Consider the following 22,447-nt stretch of genomic DNA (forward strand, 5'->3'; position numbering starts at 1 on the left):
TCCTATACAACGCTCCTTTAAGGATTTATGAAAATACAAATGTGACTGCTTTTAAAACTGAAATTAAGTCAACTTAAAGTTTAATTCCATCCTCATCTAATAGACACAGAATTAGCTATTCATACTTTACACAAGATGTAACATGCACAAAGTAAAATATAGCCTCTGCATTTAACTCCTCCTGGTATTATGAGCAGTAGGCAGCTACTATACAGCACCCTGTGTAAACAAAGACTCAGTTGCAGTGAGGGCACCACCTCCTGTGTGGAACATAAATACAACATCGACATTCACTGATTATTATCCATTTTAAAAGGAAAATGTACCTTATTTTATAGACTTTGCTGGATCTCCCTCGTCATTAGTTGTACGAGCACGTATACCTGTTACTGCACAGTACTATTATTTTGACAAATCTGTCACATGGTGTGCATTCATTCATCCCGTTGCTCATATATTGTGATTTCACTGGTTCATACAACTGTATTTATGATGGTCAGTGTACAGTAGAGTCCAGATTAAAAAGTCAAAGTGCTGCTACTTAGAAGAATGTGATGTAAAATGTAATCTATTGAGTATATCAATGTTAAACATGCAGATGACGTGGAAATTGAAATATGGGACTTATCCAGTAGGATCATGATGTTGTAAATACTGTAGCCTGTTGGCATTGACATTTGAGAATGCATAGAAAATCTTTTGATTCCTTGAAATAACTTTTGACTTTTTAAACACACACAATGACAAAGTGAAACATCTGTATTGGTTGTTGACAAAAAAAGCAGGGTAGTTGTTTGTGGCCTAAATAACAGTTGATGTTTAATAAATGTGACAGTATATGTGCGTGTTAGTTGTATTTTACACATTGCAATACTTATTAGAGGGGAGGTCCTGTGCTGCAGTACAGCAAGCAGGAGCTAGTGCAGATTCAATGTTTTGCTAAAGGACACTTCAGAAGGCCTGATGTGGACTGAGCTCATGTTCCTATTGAACAGTGACCTCTGAACACACCAACACCAACAACAAACACAATCTGCAAAAAACTACAACTCTGGATTGACACAGGTTTGTCTTTATTTAGTGACTGGTTGATTAACACTGTTGGACAGATACAGTCTGGGTTTTATGAACAGAAGAACAGAGTTTAAAGTGTCTGTGTGATGTGGGGCTGGCTTATAGACATGCACACTACGGTACTCTGGGTAACATCTGAAGGCAGAGTAGTTCAGGACCTGCAGTAGAGGCTGTCCCTCTTCATCTAGCCCTCTTCATCATGGCAGCAAACTTAGTTGCTGCAGGTTTGGATTGGTGCTAATCTGTCGCAAACCAGAATTTTAACTGTGGTTAACAAATATGGCTGTAAAACGTAGCATCTCACATCGCTGCACCACGACTGCCAATGTTACCTTTTAACTACAGTACAATAAATATTCGCCTTTGCATGAATTGTGCTACTTGAATGAGCCTTACAGTAGTTCACTTAAACAACCTCCTGAGTTTTTAAGGGCATATGGAGTACAGTGAATGAGTACAGGGAGAAGCATTATTTCCAAAATGTTTAAATTCTCCTTAAAGTTTCAGCTACTGTAATATTATTCTTATCCCCAGTTTGGCCATTGTTTTTCCAATGGCATCTATGTTAGCACCGCATGTCTGTATCATGGCTGTTGCTAAGTAACTTGATGAAGAGGGTATAGCCAGCACATCTCAAGACAAAGACAACGCATCAATAGTTGTGATAGAACCAACAGGATTTCTACTTCGTATACAAGTGCACATTAGAGTAGAATAGTATTGCTGTCATAAATTAGTCTAAATCTGCACATTTAGCAAGCATGCCATGACATCTCCTGCATGGTTGACGCCCCTCTTTAGTCACCTTTCTGCCTTGACGTGGTTTATTAAATCCTCCGCTACAGGACAGGTGATGGCTGTGGGGGCTTTGAAGGTGAATTCCCCTGTGAGCCTCATTATTGCAACAGCAATATTTTTCAACATCGCCCAATACAAAAATAAAATAAATAGCAACAATGCATGTATAACATATTGTATCATATCCGGGTAAGATATTACAAATTTTAAAGCAAAAATATTCCCTTTCATCTCATTACACATTCATATTTAACCTCATATCCCTTTTACATCTTGTTGTAGAGACAGTCGGTATACTGCAGCAGACAGCAGACACACTGTTATGTCCCTGCATTTACTGAACATGTTTCAAGGATAAACGTTCCTCTGCAATGCTTTTTGAAATTGTCTTTCAACTATATTGTACTTGGTGCATTGTAATCAGAGGGCTCCTCCATATGGCGATGATAAACTGCTCATGTGTGGACTCTTTGTTATCTGCCCTGTACATTTTTTACAGGAGTTGAATGTGCATGTGTTATCTACTACTACTACTAACAATCTTAAGAGTCTGGATATTGTTTCAATGGCTATTGAAATATAATATAACTACAACACAGTGCCTGACTCTCTGCTCACAGCAGAGAAAGCTATCTCCTTCTCTGTGGGTCATGTAGACGAGCTAAAGCAGCTACAGGAGCGTAATAGGTTGACTGGACTGGTTGGCTTCAGGAGGACAGGAGACAAAGGGACAAATCAGAGGGGAGGAGAGAGGAGAAACTCAGAAAAGTAGGGCGATAACAGCGAGACAGGAGAGATATTTTTCTATTTGCTGTTCAGCTCCTGTCTCAGGCGGCAGCCCACCGCTGTGATGAGGGCAGCTCCTTTCCCACTGCCGTCCTCTGACAGCAGGAAGTTGACTTTACACTGAGGAGCCAGTTCATTCACTGTCTGGTGCATGATCTTAGAGAAACTAGACGGAGACAAAAGATTTGACAACATGTTAAACAGTGAAGTGATGAAGATTGTACCAAATAGGAAAAAGAGATAGTTTGGCTCTAACATGACAGTGAGTGAGAGCAGCATGTTACATGTTTGACAAGTTAAACAACAACTTTCAGGTTTCAGAAAGCCAGTAAGACCTGTCTGAATAGAGGGACAGACTCTTTTGGTTGTTAGCCTCGCATGAATGATTTTGCCAGTGATGGTAAAATTATAGTATTGGACAATTGTATGTATGGCATGTGCTAAAACTAACATGGCTTAAAAGACAGGAGGTGGAGTGAGAGATTTAATTTAACTTCCGGTATCTCTTTTGTGTTGAGCAACTGTCAATACATACATACATAATTAGTTCATCAGCAAAGAGTGACTCAACATGATCTGCACACAAATGACTCACCTACTAAACATTGACTCATTGTTGCATTATTTGACATGACATTAAATCAGACCAGCAGCTCAGGAAACATTTTGTTTTACTATGTACATGAAGTATGAAAATGGCAAAAAAATCAGTTGGGATTATTCAAAAATATATAACTGAACAGTCTGATGGGACTTCCTCCCATTCTGTGGTTTCCCTTTTTAGATTTAGACAAGCTGTTATAGAGCCTCAACAACAACACAGAGTTACATTTCTCTTTAAATGGCTGAGAAAGAAAACTGGCATGACGATAACTAAAAAGGAGCAAACACGGACACTTATTTGTCGAGCTGAAATGGCCTGCAGCTCATCATTGTTGAGCATAACTGGTTGAGCCTGCCTGTGTTTGCACACCCAGGGATGACAAATACAGACAATGTGGTAAAGAAGTGTCGAGACAAGTCCTTCAGACAAGTCAACTTACCACATGACTGAATGGCCTGGTTTCCATATTTTACATCCTGTCTCTGTTTCTTAGACACTTGAGTGGACAGTGAATAGTTTTTCTGCTTCTGATGAATCAACTCACTGTGGATGTAGTTTGTAGAGTGTCCCGTCCACCCCTACGGTGATGTTGAGATGGTCCAGTCCTCGGTTCTCTCTGATCTTATCAACCACAGCCGCCATTCCTGCCCCACACAGCTGAGCTGCACGACGTGACACTGCCCCACATACCTGCACAACAATGAAAACCATTGTCGTTACTGCAACACTTAACAGACTGTACCTGCAACAGTTTGCTGAGCCAGAAAATATCATATCACTCCACAAACATTGGAAATAAATCTTAACACGTCTGTTTCTGTTGACACTTGTATGGTCACATATGCATGCTTCTTTCACAAGACAAGCGTGATAACAATGTATTGTGGCTCTCAGATTCCATACGCGTCCTGAGGTGCAATAAGGGTCATGAGTTTGTGATAACTTGAGACTGGATAGATACTAAACATTCTTGCGTGCTACTGTTTTAAAATTCAAAAAACACATTATAATATAATGTTTTGTTATGCGTACACATATGTATCTCGCTATACCTTACCTCTTTAACGATGATACTGTCATCACAGGTGCTGTCCAGCCCTAAGTGTTGCAGGATGGCTCTTACTTGCAGCAAAGCCAATCTGTCACTGGAGAAAGACAAAGACATGAAGACTGAGCCATGAGCAAAAGAGCAGTTCAACTCAATTCAAGAACAACTTGAAAAAGGAAAAGAACACGAGCAGCCAAACAGTGAAATAATAAAAGAGAATTCGCTGCAAATACTGTTCTACAAACGGTGCTAATGAGCTGCAGTCTACTGGGACTGATGTCGTCACTTTCACAACTTAAGTTCAGATTACTTTTTGCCTCCTTGAGTAGACACAAACAAAGTGCTCATTATTCTTACCTCTCTATCTGTGAGAGGAACTTTGTCTCGAAGATGCCTCTGGTCTTCAGTGTTTCAGAAATCTGTCCTCTGAACAAGAATCCTCTCTTGGTCATATCTATGAGGATGTTTCGCACAATTTCGCCAAGATACATGCCGCTGCACATTTTCTCATATCTGTTAAAACACATACAAGCACAAAACATGCCCATGAATCCACACACATTGGAAGTAATCTATAAGGGTGTGAGTCCATGAAATAAAGGCTTTCTGTCTTAATAAGCATGGACACAACGTGTGTGTGTGTGATGGGGATTTTAACCTTTGTTGGCCAGAATTGAGGGAGAAGTCATCCACAGCGTGGTCATACTCTGTCCTAATGTCGTCAAGACATCCGTTGTCTCCGAAAGCCCCCCACTCCATGTTGACACACATCCGACCCTCATCTCCATCTATCATCTCAATGTTCCTCATCTCCTCAATGTAACATGTATTGGTACCAGTGCCTATAATGAGATCGACACGTTAGATGGATAGCGAACCTAAAATTGAATATTTATCAAAAAAAAGAGTGAATATAAGGCAAACTAACCAGCAATGAATCCAATCTCACAGGTGGGTTCTTCGTAGGCACAGGACATCATGGTTCCCACTGTGTCGTTCACTATGGCCACAACATCCAGATCAAATTCCTAAAGAAGCAACACGTGATGTGATGCAACTTCACAGTCCACACAGATGTTTAACTGAATGATGCTGCTCCTCATATCCTACCTCTCTCCTCTTGATGGCCTCCCTCAACAGACCCACCACATCTTCTCCTTCACAGTCTGTCGCTTTGAAGCCCTTGGTCCATGTCACCAGGATGCCCTGCGTGCACAAACACACACGCGCACGCGCGCACACACACACACACACACACACACACACACACACACACACACACACACACACACACACACACACACACACACACACACACACACACACACACACACACAGTTAAAGATAACAGGATTTCATGGTCTGCTCAGGGCTCAGAAAACTCTATTTTTGGGCTCATGAAACACAGTGTTGCTAAATGCTTAAAAATAAGACTGTGGTTTGGATTTTCCTCTTGATACTGGTAATGTGAGTGTTTATCAGTGGACCCATTTTGCAAACGCAGCTGTTTTAAGACTCTCAGGGAAGAAAGAGGCAGTTCAGCATCAGAGAGGAAGGAAGAGCTGTACACTCACAGTGTCCAGGCTGGTCTGTCGGCAGGGGAACGAGAAGGTGAAGCCCAGAGGAAGACGGGTGTTCTTCATCCCCATGTAGTCCAGGAAGTCACTGATACACTGCACAATGTGATCAAACAACTGGAAGACAAAAAATATGACAATATATGAAACTAGATTATTTATTCATTTAAAAAAATCCATTTTGAGTTCCAGTGATTATCCTTTGAATGATAAACTTCAATACTGATTACTCGCCAGATTAATCAGATTAGATCTTTCTGGGAAAACAGTAAATAAGTAAGCATAGAATTTTAAAAACTAATACTCCCTTTGGGCTTTTGATGGGTTTTATAAAACACATTAATGAAATGATGCAGCCTTGTAATTTACATATTTTAGAAGTTTAATGATAGAGCTGTTATATAATTTGACTGGCCTGCAGGCAGTACAGACCCGCGACTGGGAAAGGTGGAATTTAGTGGATCACCGTTAAATCTGTTGTTCATGTGTGTCACTTACGTAACCAGGCCAGTTCACTCATATATCCAGCAGTGCTCTAGAGTAGTTATCACACAGACACAATGCTGACTGACAAGTTTTCCAACAGTCCTTTAACACTGACCATTATTATTATGAAGCAGGTAATCAACACTGAATCTAGATAAGAAAAGTGCTGCTCCACTGATCAGTATGGATTCAGCCTTTTAGGCATACACCGGTAGTACTTCTGATCACACCCCAATCATTTTTCAGTTATGTCACAGAAGATGTTTTTCCCTGGACGGCTAATGAATAAACACGTTACGAGATCACAGCCATATGCTTGACTTTTTTAACTTGATGCATTGTGAAATAATTAGTCCTTTACATAGAATATAGTGGATCTTATCTGACAACACTGCCATTTGGAGGACACATATACTGGAACATATAGTATACAGTGAACAATGTTGGACATATAATTGCAGAGGTATGGAGTCCCAAGTGACTTCACTTGGACTTGAGCCTTATGACTCATACTTAAAGCCCAAAGATGAAAAAGCATGTTATTTAAAAAATGTGCCACACGAAATCATGCTGCAAAATCAACTGACGCTCAGTTGGGTCATTTTGATGAAAACAAGCACACACTTAATCTAATTTCTCAGAAAAGCGGATCATTTTGCAAAATCCTAATACAATGAGAAAATACTGAGTACTTTTCAAGTATTAACACACACAAAGTATAAAAAATAGGGATTACCATGTGGTTATTTCATATAGACAGTTAATTTATTTAAAGTACCAGAAAAATGCTATATTTTGAGATGTATATCGTTATCGAGACTTTGGCCATATCACCACGCCCTATTTTAGGGGAAGAGAAACACATGGAGGAGTGAAATGAGGACGAAAAGGCCAAAGGTGACAGACAGGATTAGCCTCAGCCGGTGAACAAGTTCAAATCTACGTTTAAAAGACGGTCGACTCAATGCTAATCTCGAAAAAGTCTTCCTCTAACCTATCGACCTTCTTCTCTGCACACCTCTATCCTATCCACTTACCACTGAGCATCACATCGCTGTCCTCCTACCAAGCTACGCTGATCTTTACGGTACCAACAAGCTAACAGGAGGTTAAGTTCAACGTTTCTCAACCACCCCTCTGACTTTCGCTGGAATGCATTGTCTGCATCACTTTAGTCCATTTGACACAGATTAACGGGTCAAATGTCTGATGGATCTCACCTCCTCTCCCGTGCCCTGCATCACTTCTAAAGGAATAGAGTAGATCTTGTTGTGCATCTCCACTGTTCTCCTCTTGCCAGAGCGAATCTTGACGAAAAGAACTCTGAAGTTGGTTCCTCCCAAATCCAAAGCCAGGAAATCGCCATGTTCTGAAAAACGAAGCAGGCAGACAAACAGATGAATATATTTAACAGCAACCAGAGATATGCCTTGTAAAATGCTGCAAAAGAATAGCTTAGGATGTCAATGTGAAAATCTAAATTCTTGTCTGCATGTTGGAGATGTATTTTCCATAGTCGAAGACTAAAACTTGTGAGAAAACCTAGTATACATGTTTGTTCACCCTCTACAACGTTACTGTTGTTTGTATTTTTGGCCATGTTTGTATTCTATGAGCTCAGGTTTTAAATAGGGCCAACAGTGACATCAGTACAGTGTGTAAGATATTCAGTGATAATGATTGCAGCTGCTCTCTCTTCCCAACAGACACATGTGCAGTCAAGTTGGCAGCTTGAATATGTATGTATGTATGCATATATGAATGAATGAATGTATGTATATGCTTCTGTATGAGTGTGTGTGTGTGTGTCACCTGAGCCATCAGGAGTACTGTATACAAAAGATGGCTGCATTTTGACAGTAGCAGCTTCCTGAGTGCTCTTTGAAAGGCCATTTTGCATCTCTACCCTCATTCTCTTCTTCACCTGGAGGAATTTAGGAATATCTTCAATAGTGATGTAACACACAGTGAATGGTGCACACAAACACCCCGACACACACACAAATACAAACACTACTTTATCGCTCTGTCCTCACCTCCAGCAGTTGTTCTGTTGTCAGGCGGAATTCGGACAACGTTTGGGCAATTTCTCTTGAGTGTTCGGCGAGTCGGTAGGCCACAGCTGTCACCATGGCTGCTCCTTTTCCACTGCCGCTCTCTGACAGGAGGAATCGAATATCAGCGTCCGGGACCAAACGACGGACTGTCTTATGAAGACGACGGGCATATCTGAAATACATATAAGAGAGTTTAAGTGCTGCGCTTCCTCCAAACACCTGACAACAAATCGCAACTGCCCATGATATCAAAAAAGTAACACAACATAAATGTAAATATCTTTAATCTAAATTTGACTGACTGTGGGTGCATCTTGTAGAGCGATCCATCGATCCCTACAGTGGTTCGGAGTCGTGTCACGCCTTTGTTCTCCTTTAGCCGCAGCAGGATGCCTGCCAGCGTGGCAGCTATCAGGTTGGCAGAGCGGAAAGACACAATGGTACAAACCTGAAGGGGAGAAACTCATCAAGTAGCACATCTAAACTTAATGAACTGCAGAATAAGATGTACAATTTGGTCTTATTTGAACCCTTTTCAGATACTACAACATCGATCTCAGATACATTGTCATGTTTGCAATTAGAAAAATCTAAAAAGAAATGCCCAAATTGTTTGTTTGTTTAAAGTTACTACATTAAGCGGCATCTCTGAAAAGAGGGATTCACAAGATTCAAATGCTATTTCAGCAACAATACACACATGCTGCACAGCGATGCAGTCGTCATTTGAGGGCTCCACTCCAAGTCTGGTTAAAATCTCTCTGGCCTTGTTCAACCCCTCCTTACTCCTAAACAGGAAAGACAGAGAAGCAATGATTGGTTTTAAATATATATATGTATATATATATACATATATATACATATATAATTCAGAGCTTTGTGATGTAGTTTCATATAAACTACCCAATTAAGAAAATGCACGTTATTTGCATGAAGTGTGACTTACTTCTCTATGGCTGAGATTTGTTTGGTCTCAAACTTCCCTTTAGTGAGAAGCTCAGGGGTGATCCTTCCCTGGAACAGCAGGCCTTCTCTGGCCATCTTCACCAGGATCAGACGAACCAGCTCCCCCATGTACATACCACTGACCATCTTCTCAAATCTACACAGCGAAAGATAAAATGAGAGGTGGTTAAAACAAACTCCCAGAAAATCCTGGTTAAATATTCAGATTTTAACCTAATTACCGTCCGTACTGTGTCAAATATTTTCACACCTTTTACAGCCCACATTTTAGAGGGGAAATTGTAACGATCCATAGCTGTGATAACATGTACGTTAACACTGAATGAGTATTATTGTGTTTATTTTTATACTGTGTATCGTGTATTGGAGAACCAAACCTAAAGGGTGGAAAATGGTACATGGACTGAATTTATGTAGCGCTCAACACACAAGCCAGCGTTCTTAAAAAGATGAACACGAACAAGACTGGAGTAAAAACTGTAACTGTAACAGTTTTGGTTTGACGTACAGCTGTTTGCCGGGGTTGAGGGAGCCTCGGTCTATCTCTCTGTCAAACTCTGTCCTGATGTCCTCCAGCCTGCCGTCGTCTCCGAAGGCTCCCCACTCAGTGTTCACACACATCCGGCCCTCGTCTCCCTCCACCAGGTCAATGTGACGCAGCTCCTCCATGTAGCACGCATTGGTGCCCGTACCTAAACAAAGAGAGAAATACACACATCCTCACAGTTTAATCTCATTTATATTCTGCTTCTTGGATGAGAGTACTGAATTCCATTTTACTCGAACATTGCCAAACACACTCTTGACGATTCTAATACCGTACCGATGATAATGCCAACTTCACAGCGTTGGTCATCGAAACCGCAGGTCATCATCGTTCCCACAGTGTCGTTCACTACTGCCATGATGTCAGCCTCATAGTCCTGAAACAAATGAAAGCAGATGCACGTTTGCTGTCACCTGTGCCATTCTGCATCCCAGTTTGAATTTAAATAAGTTGATAACTTTGTCAAATGAGACAAAAGATAAGACTCACTCCTCGCTTCTTAATAGCTTTGTTGAGCAGTTTGACAACGTCCATTCCCTCCACTCCACTGGCCTTGAAAAGCTTTGTCCATGTTATCAGAAAGCCCTGAAAACAACAGAGAGGGAGAGACAGAAGTGAGATAACAGAAGAGACAGATGTGATACTTAATGGAGACTTGTTTTGTTGGTCAGAGCCTGGCACACACAATATTGTGGATCAGGTCTCCATTACACTTGTGGTAACTCATAATGCAAATTGACTGCATGTATAATCATCACATAGTTGACTAAAAGATAATAATACATGGAAAGTGTCATGTGTCACAAAGAAGTATACTACAGCAACATCATTAAAAAAAAAAGAAAGTGTTTCACCTCATCTAGTTTCGTCTGCTGGCAGGGGAAGGAGAAGGTAAACCCAACCGGGAGTTTCTTGTCTTTGATGCTGTGTTTTTCCATGAAGTCACCGAGACACTCTGCAACATGGTCGAACAGCTGGAGCAGAGGTGGAGAGAGGGAGAGGTTGTCTCAGTTTGAGCTGAAGAGACTCTGTGTGTGTGTGTGTGTATTTCAGTATCAACCTACTTTTGTTCCGCTGCCGTGAATGATGTCTTCTGGGGTGTCATAGATCTGACTCTCCATCTGAACGGTCTGTTTCTTCTCATGGCTCACTCTGACGCGGAGGATCCTGAAGTTACTGCCACCCAAATCCAACGCAATGAAGTCTCCCTTCTCTGTCGAGACAGAAAAAGTGGGAAGATGAGGGAGACACAAAAATAGAAAGAGAGACAGAGAGGGGGATGAATGTAATTTTGCAGTTGGGGACATAAGACAGGGTTGTTGACATTCACTTAAGAACTTAAGAACACAGATTTAATTACAACGGCCAGATACTTGAAGACATGCATCAACAGTACGTCTCCCTTGTGTTAGCTTGGCAAACAAATACAGCTCTCACTATTACTGTACAGTGAATTAATGTCACACAATGTGTGGTCTATAAGCAACAGCAATGTATGGAAAGATAAAGCCGTTTCAGAAGTTATGTCTCGTCTTTGGGCTAAAGCTGTCACCTATCAACTCGTACAAATACAATATAGAACCAAGTCAGTAAATACAAAGGAACTAAGGTTTGCCGTGTTTTAGATGCATGCATTTTGTGTTTGTCCGTGTATGCTGGTGTGTATACTGTAGGTTTGCCTAAACCTTCTCTGCCAGATTAACTTCCCGCTTACTTGAACAGCCTTCCAGAGGAGGACATTTTAAAAGATGAACTAAAAACCCATCTATTTAGTCTGTTTTATGTAGCATAATATTTTGGTTTATTATTTATAGGTATTCTTGTTTCTATATCTATGTTTCATGGCAGCCTGGTCAAGAATGTGCATGAATAAATACTAGTGTGTTAACATGTTAGAAAATGTCATGGCGGCAGAGAGAAACCTCTGTTGTGTAGAAAGGATGTCGTGTTGCTCTTAATGGTGTCTCTGCGATTAGTTCAATCCCATGAAACGCTGGTGTATATTTAGTCCATGGTCACTCGGCAGTAAGACGTGACTGTCGTTTGTCGTTTGTCTGAATTGGGAACATAATTGGTTTAAAACTTTCTGATAGAGATCTTACTGCCCTTTGACAAGGGGTGATAAAGCAGGCAGCAGCAACTCATTGCATACACAGCCTGTTTCCTTCTTATTACAGTGTTTCCATCCAATTCTTATTCCTTGGTGATCCAGTACCAAATCAAATTGCACTCCTCACCTTACGTATATCCATTTAGAAGGTATTAACAAGATTACCTAAACATCAGATAACTCTTGGTGTTGCTGCCGCTGAGCGAGTAGAGAGCCCATTTATTTTTATGTCAACTAAGTAGTCCAGTCTAAACAGGCCTGATTGAAATTGTTGGAAATGCTAATTGTAGACCGTGATTAAAAATGTTATGTTGATTCTGAGTAAAGGTTCTAATAGTATCAAACGTTTTAACTTTAACCACCGGTGCTTTTTCACATGACTGTGATTGTGTCCCACAACTTTTTGTGCAGATCAGAATGCAAGGTCAGCTCAGTGGTGCAGACTGACTGATGATGTATCTGTAAGGAATGTAAACACAACAGACGCCAGTCGGTAAAAAGCACATTTATGACAAAATATTTTCTAATCATTTTAAATTCTCTTCTGGAGCAGTGAGAACAGAGCAATGGAATAACACTGTCACTGTTTTATTTATGTTTATTGATATCTGTGCACATTTGACAGAAGATTTGATAATGAAACATGTTGTAGTGGCTCACAGTCAGAAGATGCCGAGACATTTCCTGTCTTTATCAGTGATTTATTAGATTAGATTTATTATTAAAACACAGATTAATGCTCTCTATGCTCTTCTGCTCGCTTTTTGATTCAAAGGAACACTGAAGAGAGATATGAGAAAGTAAGAGGATTGAGTGTACATCAGCTACTAGTAAAAATACATTTCTCACCGTATCATTTGTATTTCTTGGAGAAAAAAAAACCACAAAGAAAGATTAGATTTATTTTGTAAAATACCGGCAATTCAGACTTAACGTACTATGTTCAACCATTTGAAACATTAAGACTTTGACTTTCATTGTCTTCTCTAACAATGGCAGCAGGATTAGTGCTCATCTCTGATCTGTGTGTGTGTGTGTGTGTGTGTGTGTGTGTGTGTGTGTGTGTGCGCGCGCGTGCTCTCACGATGTGGACTAAAGTAGACACAAGTTTTCTTTTGTGCCAACCTTTGTTTGGAGCTTTGCCTCATTTATTATTCATCTGACGAAGATAATAAAATCTGTACCTTAGTCTGAGTACAGACACTTTCTTCCCAAAGTACAAGAAATCAACAAATTCTGACACACATTCATCTGAGTTACAAGGGCAGAACGTCTGCAGTGAATTAGGATTAGACAGCATGCAGCAGATAATGACATAATGACAAGGAAAGAGAAGATTTAAGTGCATTGTATAAGTCACGATACCAAAGACGAAACAGTAGCTTTGCCTTTTGAGTTTCGGTTAGATTCATGTAAGCAAGAGATCTACAGGGTGCCAGATGAGTGAAAAGTACAACATGATACTTTTTGTCACCCGACAAGAAAGCATTTCCCTGCATTACATACTGACCTATCAGCAAGGTTGTTTTTCAGAATTGTATTGTTAAACAGTTTCAATTGTTATCATCAATGGTCACAAGTGATTCAGCTACTAATCTAATCTAACACACTGTGGTGGTTCACACTGTTGACTCACAGCTAAAAGCACCTTAGTTTGGATCACAGTACCACAACTGACTGTATAGAGTTTGCAAGTTCACCCTGTGTTATTGTCATTACATTTAGTTTCCTCCTACATGCCAAATACATGCAAGATCAGGTCAATCACTGGTCAACTACTCAATAGATTCTGCTATGAAGTGTCCCAGTAAAAGCCACTCCAGTGAGCCAGCATGCACAATACCAGGGCCTCTCCTAAGTGGCATGCAGCGATCTTTAATGTTATTAAATACACCTGTGCTTGTCCTACTATCAAAATGTTTGTCAAAAGGTCCACTGGCATGAACACAAACACACACCTTCACACCTACAAACTTGACCTCCATGCCATATTTCAGCCGCCAAAGGGTGGTGAAATGTGTGTGGGCCAGCCGAACAACAGAGTGAGCTGTAGAGCTGGCCTTTGCTTTCTCTCTCTCTCTCTCTCAATTGCAACACACTCTCCTGATGACTACATAACTCAGTTGAATTATGTGTTTAGCACACTGCATATATCTTGTTGTGCAGATGTCCACTTTATCAGCTTGTATTTGTTGATACTTATACCATCTTAGTTAAGATTTAGCCACGTGGAGCGGTGGTTATCAATATTGCGTATAGTAAAAGTATTTTGAATGCAACTCCACACAGACCTGAGTGGTGGCAAAATAGTCCCCCCTGTCTCTGTTGTGTCAATACCTTCTTTATTTAGAAAACAAAAAGTACAAATGCTGTAAAAAGCCAAGAAAGAGGACATGAAAATGATACATTTGTAAGTCATTTTGGTTGATCATTTTCTCTTCATATTGGAGTTCAGACAATCCAACCGTGGTTAAATCAGAGTTCGGGCCTACAAACCTGAGCCATCAGGGATTGACTGCACAAAGGTTGGCAGCATTTTCAACACAGCAGTGGGGTTCGTGTCCCGGCCCAGTCCTTTGACCAGCTCCCTCCGAAACCGCTGCGTGACTTCCTTCACCGTCTCATCAGAGAAACGCATGGAGTACAGGTACTTATCGATCTGAAAATAAATAGCAGACAAAATAATTCAATTCAATTTATTTTTGTATCGCCCAAAATCACAAATTACAAATTTGCCTCAGAGGGCTTTACAATATGTACACATTTGACATCCTCTTGTCCCGAGACCCTCACATCGGAACAGGAAAAACTAATAGAGCCATTCATCTTCCTAATCTTAAAAAATCATCATAAATCTGTAACCACAGCAATACTATAATAATATCCATGTGGCACATATCAACATTGATACTCAGCACTATCCCCTTTGGTAATGAGTGTTTCTTTATCTGTAACCATGATGATGCAGGAAACGCAGTACAACTAACTCACCATCCATAATGGTTTTAGTCATCCATGACGATAATCCACTTCCTGAACTAATTGATCCCAGCTCTGCTTAACCCAGAAATGAATCACAGCCACAAAACGACGTAACTATTGCTTTCGTGCAATGAAACTCTGGGCAGTTCTTTGAGTCATACTGTGATCATATTGCACAGTCACTATCTAATGAAAACCACAGCTTCATCGGTGTGACACACAGCGAGTCCAGGAAGGAAATGACACTCGCTCTGTGCTCTTATCAAGGCCTTCCTTGTGACTTTATTATGGGTATGACAATGATGAGGCCAAGAGAGACAAATGAGGTGTGCCTTAACGAAATGAGCAGCATGACTGGCTGGCACATACTGCAGATATTGCGCACTCTGTAAACTGTCATAGATACGGCACACAACAGCCTGAGCTGGCCTTTCAGGAACAGGATGTTGAACAATCCTGGTGAAATCCATTGTTGCATCACACTCTATAATGAAGCAAAGACCTACTTTATCCACAAGTGTTACACACAACGAGTCACTATGATCAAATGTCATGTTCATTGCGACTTGCTTTGTAAAATTACAGTGTAGTTGAGCGAGAGTTAAACCAGAATATGTGAGATATATATTAAATATTAGCTCACACAAACATGCTCACATGACTCATTATTCACACACAAACACTGTTTGCATGCATCTGTGACGTCCATGTGATAATGTGCTAGTTTTCCTCATTGTAGCAGACGTTAGATGGGAACGTCTAAAACAGGAACGTTCCTGTTTTAGGAGTCACATATTTATTTCCTATACAGCTCCGGTCTCTGGTAACTGGTTCAGGTCAATGCTAGTTTGGGTGCGAGTGTACTTAACATCTGCTGACAATAGAAATACATTTAATTGAGAAAATGTGTGCCGACACTAAAGGACAAATACAGTGTTTTTGACATAAAGATTACAATCAGCAGATTTCGTTGAGCATAAAATCACATTTGGATTTTGTTGTCAGAAAATAAAACACAAAAGACGTCTATTCAAAATAAAAAAGATAAAGATAATCAATAAAATATACTCAGGCTTTGATATGAACATACAGTATGCTAGAGCATGTGACTTTTCTGCCACTGTAAGAGGTCAATTTTGCTTTCATCATACATTAAATGAGACCTAATGTTGGGAACTAAAGGAGCGTGTTTGGGTTATCATCATTTAAGAAACTGAATTCTTGACATCAATAGCATTATTAATGTATGTAACAATTATTAATGAGGCCGATGTGTCTTCATGTGGCCAGGACGGAGGTCCGGGGCGAAGAGAGCGGTTTTCGCTGCGTTAGCGCTTATAAACCTGGTCTCAGAAACAGTGGGGGGCCCTTTCTCGGCCAATGGGGGGTCAGGCATCAGGTTATGAGAGGTGTGGTCATGAGGGGGACAATGCTCTGACTCCAGGTCAGAGTTTGTGAGGAAGGAAAGCATGTGAGGAGCTCAGCCAGTCAGGAGGTGGCGCCAGACCCCAACACTAATATGTAGACAAACATTGATGACATTGATTGATCTCCAACTGCTAATGTGTTACATTCCCTACATTCTGCCCTTAGCGTCCGCTATTTCAATAATGCCATAAACACACACTCAAACAACCACATGTCTCCCCGCTCTTTCCATCGCGATGCACACAGATACAGTACCTTCTACCTTTCACTACCACACACTAAATGCATTCAGAATGTTTACAACTTGGTAAACTAACATCCTGCCGAGTTGTCCTTATGTTACACTGTGCCCCTATGGTAATGCACCAAACAGGTGAAACAAACACAGCAGTCACAGAGCCTGTTGCATTTGTATATGCAGTTTTGCATGCGGCGTGTTTGACCCAGGTCAGCTGTCCAACCTGAGGAAATGAAAGTAGAGTATGAGTCGGCGCTACTGCACTAGAAATATCTGCAGTGTCCACATAGAACTTCTCATCAAGGTTTTTAAGTGATACAAATGTAATATTGTGGCTGAATAGGGACTAGAGGTCCACAGTAAATAAGAAAGTTTTGGCTTTTCATCGTCCTGTACTGACACACTTTAACACTTCTATTTATTCTTGATAATCACATTGGATATGCATCCCTGTAATGTGAAATGGTTGCCAGTACTGGTGATTCCATTGGGAATCAATATTCTAGCCTGCAGCTCTGTGCAGTCTGTACTTGTGGTTGAGTTCATACAGCTCCCTCCAAACCCTATTTGCTAAATGATGTGTCTGAGAAGCAAACAAACACTGAGGCCTGCAGAGACCATCATCCAAGGTCACCGCACCCTAAATTAATTCTGGAAAATAACGCTTTTTTTTTTTTTACCTCCACAAGACAAACATTGCCTCTCAAATGTGTCAACATTAAATTGAGAAGAAGGAACTGTGGGACTCAGCACTCTGCAGCCAAAAACCATGCCTAAGCATTTTATTATAGCAGAGTATCATCTGATCTCACAGCTGTGGATACTTGAATACAGAGAATACTGTGCACATGTATGATTCATCTTCATCAGATTTGTGAGTTTTTTTAAACCAAAATAGGAGCTTCCACTTTTTCCACTAAAGTTGAGAAGAGTGTCGTTTCCTGAAAAGGTGAAATGAGGCCGCTGTGGCGTGCGAGTCTGTACGCATGCATCTGTAAAGGCTGTGTTTTCCCCTCAACACACATGTTTCTCTGACTCCGCCTGAAGCTAGGATCACACACACTCACTCTCTCTCTCTTCTTCTTCTCCCTGTCTCTCTGTCTGTTTGCATTCCTCCTCTCAACAATGCCTTGCTCTCCTCGTCACGGCAACGTGGTTGAAAGAAACACTGAAACCTGACTCCATTGTGTATGTACGTGTGCACGATGCTGTAGCTACACAATAGCTACACACACCTGGCAAAGTATGTTTGTGTGTGTGTGTGGGTGTATTTGTGTGTAAGCCTTCCTCCTGTCACCTGTGGTCACATGGTTCAAAGCTGACCTATTTTAGGGAGGCAGTGAGAGGAAGAGAGCAGGAGTAGAGAGGGAGGGAGATGTGTTGTATTACATCAGATCCTTGGCTGCTGATCAATGTCTTTCACCATACAGATATAAATGTGTCACATCTGGGCAAGACAGCTTTGTCTATCGCCTTGTGCAAATAAAGATTTAACCAAACTGAGAAAGTGGCTACAGACAGAGAGGGAAATTAAGGAAGGAGGCTGTGGATTTTTTCTATTGATACAGGGAAAGGATCAGTGTTTGATGCAGAATCTACAGTTGGTGATGATGATGTGTGACATCATCAGAAAGCGACCTTAAAGGGACCGTGCGCCATATAAATTTAAACACAATGTGATATATGTGTGGGATATTACAACTAGTGACTTGTTAAATATCTTAACAAGGACAAATAAGATGACACAAATGGGTCTGACAGTATTTTAACTTCCTCTGACTCAGTTATACTTTATGGAACAGCATTAAATCAAAAAGTAAGGTGAACTGAGTGACTGGAAAACCACACACACACACACACACACACACACACACACACACACACACACACACACACACACACACACACACACACACACACACACACACACACACACACACACACACACACACACACACACACACACACACACACACACACACACACACACACACACACACACACACACACACACACACCTTAGGGCAACCAAGACTGGTCTCGACAGATTTATACCAGAAGTTGCACAGTGGAGGCTGCTCAGCTGAGAAGTTATGAAAGACACACATTCATGGCGCTCAACTCATGTCACTCTTCTCCTCTTTCACTTTGAACTTTTTCCATATTCAATCCAACTTTAAAACCTACCAAAAGAGGCTACCAGTCATACTCGTGTACTCAAATCAATCTTTTCTCTTTCTTTTAAGGTAAACACAAAAGTGCAAGTATCATTTTAAACAGAACATGAAAGAAACTCGGGGACCCGTAAAATAACTTTGCTCTTTCTTGTAAACCTCTACCTTATCTTCTCATCTGTCCTTTCAGCATTGCTCTATTGTTGCCACACTTCTAAAAATGTACGTCACGGCAACAATGGCACACCTGTGAGTCATGTCCTTACACATCTCACGCCACCAACACCCCCCTGTGCAGTTTGACACGTCTCAATGAGCCATGTCAATTAAAATCTTACAATAAAAACGAATTGTGAAATGACCACTGCACTTCACTCCCAACATGCTCTCTGTTTTATTCACTTCCTTAAAGATATGTTTCACCTAACAAGGATTTCCTGATGTGCACTGTACTGAAAAAAAAGTCCAATAGTTCAGCAGTTATGATGATGACAGCATGAGTAAACTCAATGACCTCTACAAACACACGCTCTCCTCTCAACCTCAGCTTTTTCTCCCCAACAGTCTCCCTCGAACACACATGATGTCAAAAAATGGAGCCAGAAGAACCGGAAAGCACTCACCTTTTGAACCTGATCATCCTTGAGTTCAGTGAAGTAATAGGCTAGTAGCTGGGCCGCAATCATCCTAGTCCTACTTCTCTCTTACACACACATGCAGACTCACTCAAACACACTCTCTCTCTCTCTCTCTCACACACACGATCACCTACAGTTAGATGAGGAAATATCCTAAATAAAAAGGTAAAACAAAGCAACTCAAGTTCTGCTCTGGCTTGAGATTGTACATACAATCTGTCACACGCTGCACGAGATATACAAATATCCTGAGTACAATCCGGCGTGGTTTAAAATAGCCAGAGCTTCCTCATGTGCAGCTAAGACTCTTCAGCTCTTCTTTCTCTGAGCATGTGAGTGAAGCCAGGAAGCATGAGTGAGCCAGCAAGTTTAGCTGCAGGAGGCAGAGAGAGAGAGAGAGAAAGAGAGAGTAACAGGGAGGGCCAGAACATGAGCTCTGCCCACTGTCTCTGAGCTCATTGGTTACAGAGTGTGAGCGGCCATTTCTGTGATGGGCTGGCCCGCTGACGCCTTGGAGGCAAACTCAGTGCTGGAGGAGGAAGAAAGAAAAAGAGCCGGAAGGGGGAGGGGGCAGGAAGGTGAGCAGGGTATTTGGGTTTTACTGTTTCAAGGAAGTTATGAAGTGACATAACATCCAGCGTGTGTTCGTGAGAAAATGACTCACACAGTCATGACACTAGTGTAGGAGTTTATAGCTTTTCACTGAAGAGCCATTCTGCTTGGAAGAGGAGAGGAAGCTGCCGGATGTTCCTCCTTTGCAACTGTGAAGGGTGAAAGAAAAGGTTTTATACACAGCACTGGTAAAGTTCTGGAGCGTAACAGTGGGGAGGTCAGGGAGCATCGTGATGCCTTTTCAGTATTTAGAATGTTGGGGAGGGTGATCCACATGAACCTATGCCTACACCATGTCTGGCAACTCTTCTGGCTTTATTGTCTGCTGTCTGTATGAAGACAGGGGTTCTTTACAAGTTTCTACATACTGGGGCCAATGGGTGAACACAAGTTTAAAGTGTGTTGGGTTTTGGATAAAACAAGCAATCTGAATAAGACATGTTAGGCTCATTCGAAATTATAATGTTAATTTTCCCCCATTTTCTGACATTTTATTGACAAGAAAAAAGTCTTAATCGATAATGAAAATAACCGTAGATATAATGTATACTGTTGTTTTTGTGTCTGTTCAAATGTGTGTTTTGTGTCTGTTCAAAGACCCACACACAGAGCCTTGAACACACACACAAACAAACACACACACACAGACACAAACAAAGAAAGTGAATGTATAATCGGCCTCACACCTTGCTCCCTGAGGAATGTTCATTCAGGAAGACTTCACTCTGCTGTGCTTCACAAGCTGCAGATTCAGGGGCCCAGCTGTGTTTGCTGCATTGCAGCTGCAGAGTTACTGCATGTGTGGTTTACCTGTGAAGCTACTAGGACACTAAGGGATTACCATGCTCTGTGTGTGGGTGTGAGTGTGTGTGTCTATAACTCCCTTTTCCTCTCTGCATTTGTGTCTTTGTGTGTCTGTCGCTCTCTCTTTTGCCAAATATAAATACACTTTTTTTGGCCTTTTTGTCTCAGATAAGACATGTGGCTCTGATGTTCTGTAGAGCCTTTGCTTGGCAGCAGATGATCCAGGTATTTATCAAAGTGCCCAATCTGTGCCTTATCTTAACTTGTGTTTGTATTTAGGCATGTTTACATTTCTATGTTATGTCTCTGTGGGTGAAGGCCTATGTTTTTACATTGTCTTGTCACATGTTTTGTCATGTTCTTGAATGTGTTGCACCCTCAAACGTCTATTGTCTTTTATCACCTCAGGTGTGCTAGTTGAAAATGTATGACCCCGTATGCCTCCCTGTGTGTGGGATTACTTGTACTGTGTTACTGTGTGACTGAAACCTTAGAGATCAGATACTTTGACTTCTTTTCATTTGTCTTTCTACCTCTTAAAAGTGCAGAGTCATCCAAAAGCAGAACCGTGTTGATGACAAACTGCACCAGCTATTCTATAATTCAGGCAGAAAGACAGCCATCACTCACTCACTCACTCACTCACTCCTCATACTGAGAGTCAACCCATCAGAGAGCCACTGTCACATCTGTCCTTACAGACAGATGTGACATCATTATTAGAACAACAGCTGCCTCTTGTCTGGCCTCTCCAGAGAACAACCACTGACCGAGATGAGCTTTAATCCTTTATACACTTTAAATGTCGGCTGTGGAGTCAACTCCACCTTGATCGCTTATCTAAAGGGCAGCAGCAGTGGGGCAACGTGAGAGGCCAGGATAAATCCAAACCTTGCTCCAAGACACTGTAGATGTAATTAACTGACTTGGACTTCTGACTTAATTATGGAAAGGGAATTAAAAATAAAGTTTAAATAAAAGCAAAAAGCTTGTCAAATGTAAACCAAATGTACCAACTTAATTTCTTCAAGGAGGCTTTTTAAACACTTAAAATGGTGTTTTTGTCAACTATTAAAGCAGCACTGACTGAACTTAGATAGCTTCCAGTGCTTAGATAGTTACAGTAAATCGATGTCACATCCAAAGGTAACCCAAATCTACAATGTCTGATTGGCCAATATAGCAGATAGTGTTTCTGGCGCAAATTTTTTGTCATGGTATTTCTGTGCTGTTATTAGTAAACTCCATGCTCAGACCCTTTCAGTCTCAGGCAGTGATCTCATTCAGGACCTATAGGCCTGTTGGTAGAAGCTCTTCCTGAGCTTCAGTGTTCGTCTGGTGTATTTGATACCTTCTGCCAAAGCTCAACTGGGAGGATAGACTGTTATCCGGGTGCTTGGGATCCTTAATGATTCTCCTAGCCTTAATCTTGCAGCGCCTGGTGTAAATATCCTTCAGGAAGAGGTAGGCCTATTGTGTGTTCACTCGAATTAAGCACTCTTTGCACGATCTTGCAAT

General features: G+C 41.1%; 1 protein-coding gene across 1 annotated transcript; it reads right to left on the reverse strand.

Moving 5' to 3' along the window:
• Positions 1 to 1,092: 1,092 nt before the first annotated feature.
• Positions 1,093 to 19,830, reverse strand: hk1 (hexokinase 1). Its single transcript, XM_079291067.1, has 21 exons — positions 19,499 to 19,830; positions 14,550 to 14,712; positions 11,008 to 11,156; positions 10,798 to 10,917; positions 10,433 to 10,528; positions 10,220 to 10,319; positions 9,905 to 10,088; positions 9,377 to 9,532; positions 9,131 to 9,218; positions 8,733 to 8,878; positions 8,410 to 8,602; positions 8,186 to 8,297; positions 7,594 to 7,742; positions 5,885 to 6,004; positions 5,421 to 5,516; positions 5,239 to 5,338; positions 4,969 to 5,152; positions 4,668 to 4,823; positions 4,320 to 4,407; positions 3,807 to 3,952; positions 1,093 to 2,824 (listed from the first exon to the last, which is right to left on the reverse strand). The coding sequence occupies exons 1-21, from the start codon at positions 19,559 to 19,561 to the stop codon at positions 2,677 to 2,679; spliced, it is 2,757 nt and encodes a 918-aa protein (XP_079147193.1). The 5' UTR covers positions 19,562 to 19,830; the 3' UTR covers positions 1,093 to 2,676.
• Positions 19,831 to 22,447: the final 2,617 nt, after the last annotated feature.

Source organism: Melanostigma gelatinosum (assembly GCF_949748355.1).
Source record: "Melanostigma gelatinosum genome assembly, chromosome: 2".
NCBI lineage: Eukaryota > Metazoa > Chordata > Actinopteri > Perciformes > Zoarcidae > Melanostigma > Melanostigma gelatinosum.

Coding starts and splice junctions, on each gene's coding strand:
- hk1 (XM_079291067.1), bottom strand. CDS start 19,561: ATGATTGCGGCCCAGCTACTAGCCTATTACTTCACTGAACTCAAGGAT. Junction 10,089..10,219: donor TGAAGTTGGCATTATCATCG/GTACGGTATTAG, acceptor CTCTTTGTTTAG/GTACGGGCACCAATGCGTGC. Junction 5,153..5,238: donor TGAGATTGGATTCATTGCTG/GTTAGTTTGCCT, acceptor ATCTCATTATAG/GCACTGGTACCAATACATGT.